Below are 16,282 nucleotides of genomic sequence, written 5' to 3' on the forward strand. Positions count from 1 at the left end.
GATATGGTATCAGATGGGCATCATTCTCCACTTAAATTGGTGGGATTCACACATTTCCCAAACGCTGCGTATATCATATTTATCGCCACTATTTGGAAACATCCTCAGGCTGTAAGGCGTTGTACCTAGATGGGTACACGGGAGTATTTACTATATATGGTCATGGAAAGAGCAACTCCGATGCTCAACACTCGCATGTAATGGATGCTACACTCATTAGCCACCCTTTTAAGACCTTTTCCTCGTAATTCGAGGAATATGTCTCCCGGCCAAATATGCACATCGAATACTGTCTCGAAGCTCTGGTATCCATGAAAGGATTTTTGCCAGACAAGTCGCTGCCTGCCGTTGCCTCGCTGCCAAGTTGATGGCAGAAAAGTTCGGCTCCGTGTAGACTTTTTTTCTCAATGCTGCTCGTAATTCTGTCGTCATCGTGTATTAAGAGACTGTAACGATGAAACAGAAAATGCAATGTTAGAGGACTCAGATACTTTACTTCGAATTTTTAACATATACCCTCGGAAGTTGCCAAGTCTTGGAAGTCCTCCAAAGTACCTAGAACGACAACGTTTCAATCATACCAATTCCCACGGCCTAGTGCTCTTCATCCATGCTCTTCTATTCAAAAACACTCTGATGTTCGTCAGGCACGACCCTTTTGCTTCGTAATTCGAAGCAGATGCTTGTGGCCAACGTCTCTGCAGTCTCTAAGCTTAATGTCTAAGTCTCAGAAGTCGCTAAAGCTGCCAAAGTCACCAGTCCGGTCTCCCAAGGTGCCACAGTGGACTCGAACCTCCCACGCCAGTGCCCTTCTATCCCAAACGCTCCAACCCTCCCTCAAGTACAAACATCTGCTTCGTAATTCGAAGCAGACGTTGTGGCCAAAGTTTTTGCAGTCTCTAATCCCAATATCTACAACTTCACATCTTTGCTCCGTAATTCGAAGCGGATGTTGCCAACGTCTTCGAAGTCGCCAAAGTAAACAGCTACCGCGTTTGACTTGGACCTCCCACGGCACTGCTCTTCTATCCTAAACACTCCGACGTTCGTCAAGTACCACCCTTTGCTCCGTAATTCGAAGCAGATGCATGTGGCCAACGTCTCCGTAGTCACTAAGCTTAATATGTAAAGCCTCAGAAGTCGCTAAAGCTGTTAAATTCGCCAGTCCAGCCTCCCAAGGTGCCACATCTGACTTCAACCTCTCACGCCAGGGCCCTTATATCCAAAATACTCGGACGCTCGTACAAACCTCTGCTTCGTAATTCGAAGCAGATGTCGCCAAAGTCTTGGAAGTCTCCCAAGGTTCCACATCTGACTTGAACCTCTCACGCCAGCGCCCTTATATCCAAAATACTCGGACATTCGTACAAACCTCTGCTTCGTAATTCGAAGCAGATGTCGCCAAAGTCTGGAAGTCTCCCAAGGTTCCACATCTGACTTGAACCTCTCACGCCAGCGCCCTTATATCCAAAATACTCGGACATTCGTACAAACCTCTGCTTCGTAATTCGAAGCAGATGTCGCCAAAGTCTTGGAGGTCTCCGAAGCTGCTACGTTTCACTCGAACTCCTTGGTACGCCGGTGCCCTTACATCCAAAACATCCCGACGCTCGTACAAACCTCTACTACTTCGTAATTCGAAGCAGATGTCGCCAAAGTCTTGGAGGTCTCCGAAGCTGCTATGTTTGACTTGAACCTCTCACGCCAGCGCCCTTATATCCAAAATACTCGGACATTCGTACAAACCTCTGCTTCGTAATTCGAAGCAGATGTCGCCAAAGTCTTGGAAGCCTCCGAAGCTGCTACGTTTGACTTGAACCTCTCACGCCAGTGCCCTTATATCCAATGTACTCGGATGTTCGTACAAACCTTTGCTTCGTAATTCGAAGCAGACGCTGTCGCAAACGGCTCCATAGCCTCTAACCCTAATGTCTAAAGTCTCGGAAGTCGCTAAAGTCGCCAGCCTCCAAGCTGCCACGTTGACTTGGACGCGTCAAACTGAGCCTTCCCTCGTCGGACCCCCCGTCATGTCCTCTACAACACCTCCATAGCGGTCCTCAACCAGATCCCTTCATCGTACGAACGCCGTTTTCCTTGTCAACCGCATGCTCACATTTACCGCAGGCAAAACGTCAGATCGCCCCTTCCTCTCAATCCTCCTAGTTTACTAGTCGTTGCAGGTTCATGTCGTACGTGTTTTTTTTTGTAATCCGGCATCGCTTGCATTCACTTAGAGGTCAACGTACTAAAGACTTTTTCAGCGGTGTACGACTCTACACGTATTCGCTGATTGCAGAGGTTATCCTAGAAGTAGATCATGCTCAACCATTTGCACAAACGCTATGGAGAAACTGACGCGTTCGACTGCTTCATTCGTTTCAGACCGCACTCGCTCAAATTTTTCTGGTACGAGACTTCCTCACATTCGCATTCATTATCTTGCAGCAGTTTGCCCTACATATACTACATATACTACATATACCACAGGTATACCCATTTCCCGGTTTCACCGTGTGACTCGTCTATGCAGCCCTACAATCGATCAAGCTACAGATAACACCATTGTCGTGACCATGGACGGCCGCAGAAACTCACCGTCCCCATATCGCCTCACCCCCAAGTTCGCCTACTGTAATGCAGCAGTCCCATCCCCCTTGCCCCGCTTCCATGAACCCAATCAGTGGAAACCATGCTGGTACTCCTACGTCAGGTAGCGTGCTCTCTCTGGTTTCCTGCGACCTCGCTATTTTTGATCCTGATCATCTGCTGATGTTCCGGTGTCAATTGGAACAAAGGCGGGCTAGCACGAGACCGAACGAGTGTAGGTTGGAATGGACAGCAACAGCGCATCCAGCAGTCGTGTTCTATTGTAGCCGTGTACATGTAATTCACATTTCCAATATCATTGTAACAGATCCGGTACAACCTAGAGTAACGCGAAAATATTGTATGCACACACATTTGCACATGTCCTAGTATCATTTTCTGGAGAGTTGATCTTGCTCAGCTCTGACAACTTTCACGGAACGCCATCCATTCTCAGCACAGTTGGTTCTCAGCGTGCCTCAATCTCAAAACATTAAATTTGACCACAGTTGAAGGATTCGCGACTCCACATAATCATTATCTATAGCACGTTGAACTACAGACCACCGAAATGGAATTTCCACGTTTGTGTGTGGAATTGTGGATCAACAATATTGCCATTTGTGGCACCTCAACATTGCTCACACTCCGCCTGCCTTGATTACTCAAATCCTTGACTTAAACTCCTCGTCACTTGTTCATCAACTACATTCAATCTCACCGTAACTTCTCGTTGGAAATTCCAGCGAGTCGTTTCTCGGTGGTTTATATCTCTACGAACACGCGCTCAACAAGCACTCCGACTCTAAATACCTGCCCATCTGCGTTTCAACACATCACCAGTGCGCATCCAGCATTTCGTTGATATCCCCAACCACCTAAACTCGAGTCTTCTCTCCGTGGTTCAGTCCCTCAACTTCTCGAACCGCGCATTGCCTTACACCCTCTCCGACACGTCACATGCCTCGGTTCAACGCTCCATCCTCAAGAAAGCCAAAGGCCGCGAATTCCACACCTCGTATACGGCCTGCGGCCATGTCTGTGACTCGAAAACCCACAGTCGAAGATCATGCTCCTGGTGAGACAAATCCTCATCATCATTCACAACACCTCATTTCCGTTCCTTAGACAATGAAAAGGGATCAACGTCCCTCGGAGCTTCGTCTTGGCCAGAGAACCCATGGGCAGACGTCGAGCAAATCACCACACGGCCAAAACGGGGCCCTACATGTACGTCGACCGAATATCTATTAACACTCGTCTGACTCCTTTGCTCCAGTCGTCGACTATTGCAGCAAGCCGGGCCAATTCTGGCCAGACGGACAAGAGCCTCCCTTCAAAGGTCAGAAAGCCGCGAAGCGTATCTTCGTCACCAAAGGCAAAACGCAACCGCGCAAAGAGATCACCAAAAATTACGAAGAAATCAAAGAGCTGAAGAACTATGTGCCGTCTGACATATTTCACCCACGAACGGGAGATATCGAACTCTACTACGACTACTCCGACTACGACGGTACCGACGAGGAGGATCTATTTGACATCGACGAGGATGACGCTATACCTCCCCCCGCAGTCGCTCCCGTTCCTCCTCCTACCGTTGTCCCCGCTCCTCCTCGTGTCACTGTGCATGTACCGGCTGTAGGTCCCCCTCCTCCTCCTTCGACATCACCAGGCGGGCTGCCACAGTGTCAAACTGAAACGGAGCAGCAAAAGATGGAAAAGAGGAAGAAGCTGAAACAAATATTCAAGGATAAAGCTGATGCACGAGCAGCCGATTTTGCGCGGGCCAAGAAAGAGAAGGAGATGGAGGAGCAGAAGGAGATCGACAGGCAGAAGGAAGACGAGAGGCAGCTCGACATCGTCAGGCAGAAGAAGCAGCTCGAGATCGAGAGGCAGAAGCAGCTCGAGATCGAGAGGCAGAAGCAGCTCGAGATCGAGAGGCAGATGGAAGTCGAGAGGCAGAAGCAGCTCGAGATCGAAAGGCAGCAGGAATCCGACAGGCAGAGGGAGCTTGAGATCAAGAGGCAGCAGGACCTTGAGATCGAAAGGCAGAAGGAAGCCGACAGGCAGAGGGAACTTGAACGTGAACGCCTCGAACGGGTACAGAAGGCGGATTCGGGTGGTCGAGTTATCGCGGAGGACGGCATGGACGTCGACATCGAGCCAGGCGAAGTGACCTCTGGGTCACACGCACCATCTCCAACCAAGGGCAAGACGGACACAGTCAATCGCCGAGATCGTTCTCCTCGTCGCCCACATGCGCCCTTCGTTCCAAACCGTTCACGTCGTTCATTGTCTCCTCCTCCACGTGGATCGCCATACCATGCATCTCGCCGAGAACTGTCTCCCCCCCGTCGACCATCGTCATATAGAGATTACGCTCCGTCTCAGTCTGACCGTCGCGCGCCTCCTCGTCGTTACCGATCACCTCCCCAAGAACATTCGACTCGCCGCGGTAGATCCCCCTCGCCGGGTAGAGCTCGGGGAAGTCACAGACAGTCCAACCGTCAACACAGTCCTGTCCGGAGAAGTTATCGCAGTACGTTTGCTTTCCCTCAAAACAGGCAGCTTGTCATAACAATTTTTTCTTATCACAGCGCCTTTGCCTCATCGCGGGCCACAACCAAACCGGCGCCGTGAGTACATACTATCGTTACTCTGAATCCTGAACTTATTTTTATATTTATAGCTCTTGATTCATGTCACCCTTCGTATCCCACACGAGCACCTTCCACCAACGTACCTGCTGCACCGTCATCAATTCCTGGCACTTTGTCTCTCCCAATGGGATATCTACAGTTCTTGCCCTCTTCTACTGTAACAAGCGTCGCAGGGTTGAACATGATGGGCTGCCGTCCTGCCAATAACACAGTAACCCGCTTCATCTTAGATCGAACGAACTGCCTCGCACAGTACGACGACCTCAATCCGCTTTCCCCGTCGTTGCGTAGCGATCCTCAAAATCGCCTTCTCCACATCGCTTGTTACCCTCCATATCACCTCCTCCATGCCATATCTCGTGGTAGGTTGGTCGTATCCAAGAGGACTGAAATCAGACTGCGTCTATGGAGAGCGCAATATCCGGATGTCCCCCTGTGGTTTTTCGCAATTCGTTGTCTCTCCCGCGGAATGGATTGGCGGGTCTTTGCCAATCCCCAGCACCTCGTCGGCCCACTGAGTACCCTCTCAGGTCCACGTCCCGCCTATCTGGACCAAAAACCTCTCTTGCTCACAAGGGGCAACGGAGAGTTTGAGCGGTACGAAAACAGCGTCAGGGATATGCTCCGACTCCCATTCAGCCGCCGTTTCTGTGGTATGGGCGGTCTTCTGTGGCGACTTGCAATCCAATTTGGACCAGACAACCTAATTTCGGCTGCCCTGTCTGGACCTTCGAGCGACGCTTCTATGCACTCGAACGTCGAGCGTATCGGCACCGATGTTGACGACATGGTAACGGACGCCCACATCAATACCCTATTAGGCCTAACGGACGACAACCATATCTTATGGCCTCCCATTGATGTATTTGACAAGTACACGCAGTGGCAAGGAGAATGGACGGCAAGCCTGGAGACATGGTTCATGAGGCACATTGCCGCGATGAAAAATAGGGATTCGCGCGCATTTGCCACCCGTAGTCAATGGATATCGAGACTTGGCCAGCATACGGCAACTTCGTTCAAAGACGCCAAGGTTGTGACTGAGGGGCAAGCGGAGTTGTTGTGCTACGACATTGATCGGTTGGATCCGAGATCTTTCGCGGCTTTAGATTAGCTTGGGTCATCGTCATTTTATTTGGTTTACAGAAATCGCTCGTTATACCCATACCGCACATCTAGCAACGGAATGTACTTTTACTTACTCATACTTCTTGTACAATTATTGGGTTCAGGAATTCAAACTTCAAGAACAGAACGGTATTTGCACGATACATTGGATCAAAGGACTATCGCTTCATGGTATGCAATTTTGTCTTGAGACTTTTTCCAAATCTACGTCTTATAAGTCCACGAAGTCGAACCTCGAAATCTATGTCTCAGAAGTCGCTAAAGTGGAACTTCCAAATCTATGTCTTACAAGTCGCTGAAGTAGTCACAACCGAATTACCATTACTAGTATCCGATATTTATTCATGTACAATAATGATCGCTACACGGTCTTTCTCCAGTTAATTCCTGTATACAGGCGAAGATCAGGGAGAACACATCGGTGTCCCAGTTTGAAAGTTTGTTTTGGAGGACTGAGACAAGTTGTTCGAAACCCATGCCGGTATCAACATGCTTGTTTGGGAGTGGCTCAAGCAAGCATGTTGATACAGGCATGGGTTTCGAACAACTTGTCTCAGTCCTCCAAAACAAACTTTCAAACTGGGACACCGATGTGTTCTCCCTGATCTTCGCCTGTATACAGGAATTAACTGGAGAAAGACCGTGTAGCGATCATTATTGTACATGAATAAATATCGGATACTAGTAATGGTAATTCGGTTGTGACTACTTCAGCGACTTGTAAGACATAGATTTGGAAGTTCCACTTCAGCGATAGATTTGGAAGTTCCACTTCAGCGACTTCTGAGACATAGATTTCGAGGTTCGACTTCGTGGACTTATAAGACATCGATTTGGAAAAAGTCTCAAGACAAAACTGCATACCATGAAGCGATAATCCTTTGATCGAATGTATCGTGCAAATCCCATATCTTAAGGACGTTTGGGTCGTCACCATCCTGAGGCCCATGAACTCAAATGCTGAACGGTGCTGATACTGTTTCTGCGGATGTGACTGCCCGAATCAGTGGTGGACCGAAGTTGAAAACCGATAGTATGGTTCTCGACCACTTCCGACTTAATGCTTTAACGCATCAACATCGACGTTCGACCAGATCACTAGTCTGTAATTCAGACTAGTCATCCTTCCGGAAAGACAACCTGGCTGTAGACGCTTTCCCTCCTCACGGCGTGCACTTGAACCCGATTCTCGACCCTCTGCTACTCACTCTCCCTCTCTCAACACTCCTGTGCATATCCCCCCGCAGGACATGGCGTCCATAAATTCGATCACAAATTTCTGCGCGGGTTCTCCTCGCCATAGAACCGCAACGCTAGTTGAACGGCTGGTACTGTGACGCACATCTCGGACTGTCTTGCAACTACTGTGCCGTAAATCTCAAATATGTCCATGCCCCTCGGACTTTGCTTGTTTAGACAGCAATCCTTTTACTGTCATGATAGAAGCACTCATATCCACCGAGTCGGTATTGAAATGTTGACATGTGTGTATATGTTCATATACAGATGTTGAGAATCCTCAATCGATGCCTTCCATGTCACAGCGCCTTGCCGTCCACCTCTCTTAAGAGTTCTGGACATTAGATTCGCAGTATACATCGTTCCTCCGCTCACCAGTCGCAAATGCTTCGCCTCCACGACGACATCCTACTCGAACTCTTCGAGTACGCCTACGAGCAAGCGCGAGATGAGCTACTTCAGTGACTTCATCCCTCTCGCTACCGTCAATAAAACCTTTTTTTCACGTCTCGATCCCGCCATTGTGGAGGAAGCTACCATCTGTAGAGCCCCTGCTACACCTCATACCCGAGCATGTCTTGCAAAAACGGTTGATTGAGAACCAGTGGTCATATGTAGGTCAAGCCTTTTGTATCCCGCCTTTCGGTCAGCGCGCATATTCACGTGACACACAACGGAGACACGCTTCCAATCCACTTTTTGGAAGACCTATATAGCATCCCGATGGCACATGTCAACCTCGCGTGCTTCTCCATGTGTATAGGCTTAGTTAGTGGGTTAGTGTTTTAGTGAAAAACGTGTCAGCACATGGAACGAGACACGCAGACATGTGAACAACCCAATGTCATCCACAGTTTCAGCTACAGTGGAAATTGGAGATTGTCGAGCATCTCAAGACACTCGATATGTTGTTCCGTTCTGCTAACAACTTGCAGTGTCCGAGATTTGGGTCTTACAAAGGCACAACTTGGGATAGCTGGACGAGCAAAGGACCTAGGGAGTTTCATGGCGTGTTCCATAAAGAAACAGCTCTTGGTGCACAACTGCGACGCAAACGGTGCAAGGAGACATCAAAGTCGAAGTCGAAAACCAGATGTGGCACCACTCAAATTTCGGACTTTAATTCCGGTGTCGAGGCCTATTTCTTCACAAAAAAATGTATTGGAAGTCCCAGGAGCACCTGAGGATACCACGTGACTCTCACACTGAAGACTTGTATTAAAAGAATCCGTTGAACAGACAATGCATTAAAAAAACCATTGCTCCGCTTCATCCATAGCACGCAGACTGGAACAGATATTCAGGGATGTCACACCACTTGCAGAAGAACGCGACGACGAAGAGAAAGGAGTTTAAACAACACACCTATTCCCTATCACCTTTAACTATCCTCAGAATGATGCACGGACATCACATAACTGGTAAAAGTACATGGCTGTTCACAGTATATTGTCTACCATAGTGCATCGCACCAACAGACAATAAACATCGCTAAAAAACCCTTATTAACAGCACATGACCCCTGTTCGTCCTTGTAGTGCCATACAAACTTGTTAGTAGTATAAACAAATGCAGAAACAGAACATACACCTTTCATTAGCAAGCCGTTCATCCTGGATCTCTTGTCCTCCTCTTGCCTCTGACACTAGAGCTTATCACGTTCGCTGTGCGCGTGCGTTCGCGCCACGTCAGCATTCGCTGACGTGTCCTGCGGCTACTATGCGCTCGGCTCCATGAGTTGCTGATTGGGCATGGTCGGGTGAAGAGAAGGTGCTGGAGGGCTGGGATGACGCAGGTGACAGATAGACTTTTGGCAGCTGACAAGTAGTAGCTGCATGAGGGTCAAGTACTAGCAAAAAGTTAATTGTTTAGAGTAGTACCTACTGTGTAGTAACGCGAGACTTAGCAAATTTGAAAGTAAGGTACTGAGCGTGTGAAATTGCTCTGGTACCATGGGTACTGTGGTTGTCTGTGGCACTGTCTGGCTGTGACTTCAGGTGTGCAAACTGTGGACCTCTGGGACAAAATTTATAGTTTGCTAATGTTGCGAGGGTAGATTCTGATATTGTCGCAGCTCTCTACATATTCAAATCAACCGAAAACAATTTGGCTTTGAGTTGCAAACAATGACAGTGTAAACAAATGTAGACGGAAGGAAAGCTATGAACGAAAAGTCATCCACCTCATTCACATGTCATAGGTGACCCTTCATTGCCATCACTGCTTGACCCTTCCAAACTTGACGATGGCCTCCGGCGTTTTGCAGGGCGACGATTGGATGCTTCAGCGTTGTGCTCCTGTCTTTTCTTCCCCTTGGAGCCCTTTCGATCGGCATCTCGCGTGGCGTTCACGAAAAAGTTGTTGAGTCCAGACGACGGGGGGAAGTGGTGCCAGAAGAGCATCGGAGCAATGGTAGGTTTGACACGGAAGAAATACTCGTTGTCCTTGTCAATAGCCACCCAGGCGGATGTCCATTGACACTTTGCACAGGTAATGCGAACCTTGCCGTTCTTTGTTGATACCCGGTTATCCGATACCGCGGGACGGCAGCCCTCCTTTGCGCATGCACTGAACTCGTGACCAAACGCACGATACGGAGGACGGTGTTTGCCTATCTCTCTGCTCTCGACTATGCGCTTCCCCTCTACATATGAGCCATAGACAATCACGACGGTGTTGTGGTCCAAAACATCTGGACTGGAGGCGAGCAATTCGCACAATGAGTCCCAGACATCCGGTATTCCGAACAGTGTAGCATTGCGAACAAAGGCTTGAACCATGGGGCCAACGTTCACAGGGAGGGTCGAGGCCCCTCCAAATCCAACGATGAAATCAAAGACGTCCCTAAGATACATGTGAGGGGGGAAGTGCGATAAACCAATGCAATAAATACCACTTACTCCTTCACCAGTTTCAGCAGTGAGTCAAAGTGATGGCTGACCCGTATGGCAGGCCCACAAGTGACAAGGATAAGTCCCCGTCGTCCACCCCTCGCCTTTGGTGTGGTATCGCACCATGGTGTGCCGCCCATGGCGGTTGTCTCCACCGACTCATCCTCCCTCGCATTTTTTGACGCGAACCTCATCGCCGCTATGAACTTCTTACCGAGGTAGGCTTGTATGATTTCTGCAGCCGTGGTGTTGGTTCCTCCGGAAGCCCCACCGGTATGCTGCAACATACCAGTGTACTCATCGGAGTGAGTGTCCATGATCACAAAGGTATTGCTGGGAACGTTTTCCAACATGGAGGTGGTGATAAAGTTCGAAGGTATTGTCAACAGACGCGATTGTTTGTCATGAGCCCCTGCCTTCATGGCTAGGCTAGCTGTGGTTAACTGTTGATTACAAAGGTTAGTTGCAGGGGTCAAGGAGGAGGAGTGGCTTACATTTGCAGATGATTGTTTGTATTGGGTCACGAGGTCAAGATTAATCAGGAGCTTCAGATATTGGTCCTTCATCGAATCTAAGGTTATGTGAACAATGCAAGCTGGCCACGCCTTCTTCACTCTCTTGCGCATCCCATAACCGATTACCTTGTAAGGCAAGCTCCTCTCCTTTCCATCAACCTTTCTAGCGCACAGTGGGCACAGGAACTCCCAATTCTTCGGCACCGAGTCATGGGCAATGCATCCAGATCCGCCTGGCCGTGTTTGGTGACATATAACGGCGCCACATTTGACACACGTGTAGGACGTTGTTGCATCACACCCATCCGAGCAGAAATGGCAGAAGGTCCCAAGATGGTCGAGTTCAATTTTTGTGATATCGGCGATGGGAGGTTCCATGTCGTGTGCAGCTGGGGGCCGACTGACGGGGGCTGCAATCGATGGATCTTGCAATGTCAGACTGCCGATGTCGACGCGCCCAGGGGCAGAGCGAGCGATTCCGAGGTGAATGGCAGCAGCACGGGCTTTTGCTTTTGGAGGCATTGCGTTCGAGTTGAAGGATGGCACCAACAAAAGAATTCAATCTGCAGGGCAAGCAATACTGATCTAGACTTGTGACTGGTTACCCACATATGGACGAACTCATTTTAACACTCCGACCAATCTCCGATCAAACCTCCCACGTTAGTCTCTGTTTAATAATTTACAGTGTATGAACTTCGGGCCGCGCTGGAACATAAGTTGATTTTCACAAAACTCGTGAGAAAGATTCCCAGTTTCGAGTTCTTCTAACCGAGAAGTGAAATGTGAAGAACCAAAAAATCAAATCCAAGCCATGCAAGTTAAAACTTCACGGACTGGTAAGTGCACCGTGATGTGACGTTTTGAATCTACCTACCCTGACATCCCAGTGAGTTTTTGGCTGTCTTTCCTTCGTACCATTGACCTTTTCCCCATTTTTCGTACCAGGACAGCGTTTTACTTAGCCTATCGTACATTCACAATCTGATACTCATCTAAATAATCATTCGTGCGTAGTACGGGATTTTTGCGAAATGAAGGGACTGCCTGGGCATTTGACGTCGGCACTCGTATTTACCACGGTCTGAAAAAAATGAGCAGCCAGAAAGTAGTAAGGTACAGCGTTGTTTCTTCTGAACTTATACAGACAAGGAAAAATGAATATCCTATCGCCTGGTGGATACAAATACCACACTAGGTTGCTTGTGCATGCAAGACGAAAACTGTATCAACCAACATCTCTTTTTGCCAACGACTCTTCCTCTTCCAACTTCTTGAACAAGGAGTTGAGTATCTTTTTGTCTACCCGACAAGGATCGAGTGTCCGCAGTGCTTCGTGCACAGTTTGTACATGAATTGGAGGGATGTCGGTCAACAGTATGTTGCGGAGCTCATTGAACGAGATACCGTCGTGGCTGTAAGACCTGATGGCCCTTTCCACGTCCACCAAGGAGAAAATCGATTCTGATCTGAAGTCGTCCTCGCTGGTCGTTTGGTCATCTTCATCAGGTGCTGCAGTGAATTGCGAAATTTGATCTGATGGTGAGTTGGGACTTATGTCCATCTCATCCTGAAATTCAACGATGGTGTCAGGAGTATAATCAGGAGGGGCGTTCGATGATGTTGATGGCTGATCCTCCTGGTTCTTACCAGCGCTCGAATGAACACGGTTGTACCAGAAAGCGTCTGCAGACTTCAAGACTTCGTTGATGCTGCTGAGTGTCTGGCTCAAACTCTGCACGGAACGCCATACGGAATCACTACTCGGTATGGTGGAAAATCGATCCACGCATGCACGGAACAATTGGTCAGCATCCTGGGGCTTCTCCTTCAAGTGCCGAAGGTAAGACCTTATAGCGATCTTTGCATCTAAGGTTGGAAACGGAGACTCGGACTTTTCCCCCTTCGTGAATCCTAAGAATAATATGTCAAGAACAACTACGAAATTCATTTTGCGTTCAACTTGCCTTGACCTGTACCATCATCCCGCCGTCCGTCTTGCAGGTCTAGGCTACAAGCGAGTAACTGACTGAACTGGCGCCATGTGGTCAGGCCCTCATACAGGTGATCCACTCTCTCCGACCATCGATCTCGCTCCTGGTCCGTAGGGAAAAAATCCATAATTTCTTGCACAAATTCTGCCTTCTCGATGTGTTCCTCCTCCGCCAGGCAATGGTGCAAAAATACAAGGGGTTTATCAAGGTTATGTCCTGCACATGCGGAAACGACGATATAAGTGAGCGCAAACATGTTAGTATTTGAAGAACTCGCCACTGCGAAGCCATGCCTCCCTCCTCGAGCTAGAGATTCGCATCTTTAGGAGCATTGGTGTATGGCCAGCAGTCTGTTGCTCGCTATCTTGAACAGATGCCTCAGTCTGATCCATATCCATGTTGGATGGGATGTCCTTAGCAGGAGGGGTTGGTCGCGCCACGGAGGAGGGAACAGGTGATGTTTTGTGTACATCATTTGTGCAGTCAATCATAGGCAGTGTAGCCGTGACCTCAGGCGATCTATCACTTCTAATGGTAGCCTCCTCGTGACCATCTAAACAATTCAACGAATGTTGGCTGCAGGCACAGGAAACAAACAGGGAACACACCCGTGCCCATTGACGAACGGCTTTCCATTTCCTGTGGGGAAACATGCCGCTTATCACCTACAATGAATAATGCACAGATGTAAGGTGTGGACACATGCAGCGCAAAAGAACCATACCTCGGCTCTCACTCAATGATTTCGAACGGTGATCATGTGCTTGCTGCAGCACTGTAGTCACCGTGTTGGGTTTGACCTTTTGCATAACCCATTTCCACACCTTGAGATCCCTCGCACCTGGATCAGAAAATCTACTGATGCTGCGAAGAAATATATCGGCAGCGGTGTCGGGGTTTCTTTTCGAATTGCGCAAGTAAGCTCGCACCGCGATCCTCGCATCCAACTTGAGAAATGGGAGGTCAGGCTCGCCACCGTCTGTGAATCAGGTTATGATATGCAGTCCCACAGAAGTTATAATGTCATGAATGCACATACCTGAACCCATTGTGTTAGCGCGCCGATCCAGCTCCAAATTCAACCCATCAGCCACTAAATCACTGAACTCGTCCCATGCCATCTCTCCGTCGATCAGCTGGTCGACGCGAAATGACCACTGGTGTCGTGCCTCGTCGTTGGCTAGCATGTCCATAACTTCCCTCAGGAAGTCTCCACGTTCGATCTCCCCCTCAGCCTGCAAGCAATGGTACAAAAAGATCAGAGGTTCATCGAGGGTGAACCCTGCAAGGCATCACAAGAAATGTTAGTTCAGGCAGAGAATCTAAGCAACCTACTGCTGACCATCACGTAGAAACTTGTCCTTTCGTTCACTGATGAATCGAATTGGAGGCTCATGGGACTCGTGCCACTTGTCTGGCAATTCCGCGTTTTCATTGAATGCGATGTCGATCTCTTCCCCTCCCTTTTTGAGCTGCTTGAGGGCTGCATCCATATCTTTCTTGAACATCTCTGAGAGGTCGAGTCCCTTGGACATCCATGCATTGTCCGTCCCGCCAAGCATCATCGGGATATCATTCATGTTTACACCCCAGCCCGTTTCTGAGGCCATCGCGAGTTAGCGCAGATGCACACATCCGCATCAGGTACGCCTACCTAGCATCTTCTTGTTTCCTGGGTGCAACGGATCGGCCTTTAAATACATGTCCGCATCGTCAGGCAACTCATCGAACTCCACGAATAGCCAATCTCGGTGATCGCGAATGAGGAACTCGTCGAGTGATTTAATCCGCTCATCATTCACACCGTTCGCCATGCACTCTTCCAACACAATTCTTCTGGCAACCATAGCTTGAAGGAAACGTGCACCAGCATTCTTGCGAGAGGTGTCAATCAGATCCGCCCTCTCTTGTTGCGTCTTTGTATTCTTCTGCTTTTTTTGATTCTTCTTTGACTCACCATCCCAACATTTCCACACCGCGAGCCAGTACTCTACACAGTAGCAAAGATACACCCAGGACGACCGATATCTGGTGGGGAGTGGCACATAGCCGAGAATCCGCCGGTCCTTCATAGCAGGAACCCGCAAAAACTCAAGCTGAGCGGTATCCCCTGCACCATAGCTTATCAGTTCCGGAACACCGTAATGAATCCTGAGAGGTGCACGTGCATCCCATTGGTCCATAGAGAGTTCGGCCTTGCTGACAGGGATGCGGAAATGACGGATGGGTTGAGGAAGTGCCCCACTGATAGCAGCGCGTTTTTCTGTAGATTTTGCTGCGGTCATCGCACGATGGTGCTTTCGAACGGGTTTGAAGCGAGGCTGGAGCACCGTGCGCCTGTGTCGCTGGCTGCCTGTTTTCTTGCTGCGAGGCATTTCAGTGAGTGTTAGCACGAGAGGTGTAAGTGAACTAGTTCTTATATGCTTGATTAATCGGACAGAGAGGTACAGATGGTCAGCCCTGACATTGACTTGGAACTCCGCCGGCAATCGCCGGTGGCTTGTGCAGATACCTTTTACGGTGTGATGCCGGAAGAATTCTCAATGTCCGATCGTTGATTCCCTTTTCAACATTTGCTAACTTGTGTTTGTTCCTTTGTTTTGACGTGTGACTTTTGTCACACTTGGCCTCTGATCACTCCTGAAATCTGCAAGAACATTATGGCATTGACTCACGAGAAGCAGGCAAATCAAGAAAGACAAAGGAATGATTTATTATGGGCAATATAGCAAGTACAGTATGAAGATATATTACTTTGTTTAGTTGGATGAGTCGAGTGTGGATGACAGATGACAATCATCGAGTGCAGTGAGTTGCACTAACTCGTTTTGCGCAAGGCGTACTAGTATCGACATAGGGAGTGCCCTGAAGATACGAGCGTTAGAGTGATTGATGCAGCCTGCATAAGGCACAATACTTTTCGAACCATTGATGTGACCGAAAGTTACACATTTGGCTATTACAAATTATTGTGCAAACACCGAGCTCGGAAAGACATTCTCACGCACCTCTACAGTGTGTTGCATATGAGATTGCAGTGCGTGTTTTTCAAAACTCGGCCTCGCTACCTTTACCGGCACTTGTATACCATAATTAGATGTCACATCTTGTAATACGCCGTGCGTCTGTGTGAGTGACTCAGTGCTTTGACCACCATCAGCATCGACCTGCGGTCCAACACACCACATGTAAGTCTTTGCACTTTCGCTACTTACGAACGACTTTGACCTGTTGTTTTTTGACTAGATGAATACTGTTAGTCGTTCTAA

At 48.7% G+C, this 16,282-nt stretch overlaps 4 protein-coding genes across 4 annotated transcripts; 1 reads left to right on the plus strand and 3 right to left on the minus strand.

Moving 5' to 3' along the window:
• Positions 1–912: 912 nt before the first annotated feature.
• On the minus strand, positions 913–1,484 carry DFJ58DRAFT_848658 (uncharacterized protein; the record flags this gene model as incomplete). Its single annotated transcript, XM_041393660.1, has 2 exons — positions 913–1,112; positions 1,373–1,484. 2 exons carry the CDS (start codon positions 1,482–1,484, stop codon positions 913–915), a joined length of 312 nt encoding a protein of 103 aa, XP_041235205.1.
• A 2,062-nt stretch (positions 1,485–3,546) lies between these two features.
• On the plus strand, positions 3,547–4,321 carry DFJ58DRAFT_848659 (uncharacterized protein; the record flags this gene model as incomplete). The annotated part of the gene is made up of 4 exons (XM_041393661.1): positions 3,547–3,664; positions 3,715–3,816; positions 3,866–4,224; positions 4,259–4,321. 4 exons carry the CDS (start codon positions 3,547–3,549, stop codon positions 4,319–4,321), a joined length of 642 nt encoding a protein of 213 aa, XP_041235206.1.
• A 5,475-nt stretch (positions 4,322–9,796) lies between these two features.
• DFJ58DRAFT_737265 (uncharacterized protein) lies at positions 9,797–11,541 on the minus strand (the record flags this gene model as incomplete). The annotated part of the gene is made up of 3 exons (XM_041386920.1): positions 9,797–10,457; positions 10,514–10,947; positions 10,999–11,541. 3 exons carry the CDS (start codon positions 11,539–11,541, stop codon positions 9,797–9,799), a joined length of 1,638 nt encoding a protein of 545 aa, XP_041235207.1.
• Positions 11,542–12,247: 706 nt separating this feature from the next.
• Positions 12,248–15,388, minus strand: DFJ58DRAFT_737266 (uncharacterized protein; the record flags this gene model as incomplete). Its single annotated transcript, XM_041386921.1, has 8 exons — positions 12,248–12,933; positions 12,999–13,229; positions 13,294–13,566; positions 13,622–13,678; positions 13,738–13,992; positions 14,053–14,295; positions 14,356–14,613; positions 14,668–15,388. 8 exons carry the CDS (start codon positions 15,386–15,388, stop codon positions 12,248–12,250), a joined length of 2,724 nt encoding a protein of 907 aa, XP_041235208.1.
• Between the last annotated feature and the right edge of the window lie 894 nt (positions 15,389–16,282).

The sequence above is a fragment of the Suillus subalutaceus genome (genome assembly GCF_016647625.1).
Source record: "Suillus subalutaceus strain FC151 chromosome Unknown DFJ58scaffold_339, whole genome shotgun sequence".
Lineage (NCBI taxonomy): Eukaryota > Fungi > Basidiomycota > Agaricomycetes > Boletales > Suillaceae > Suillus > Suillus subalutaceus.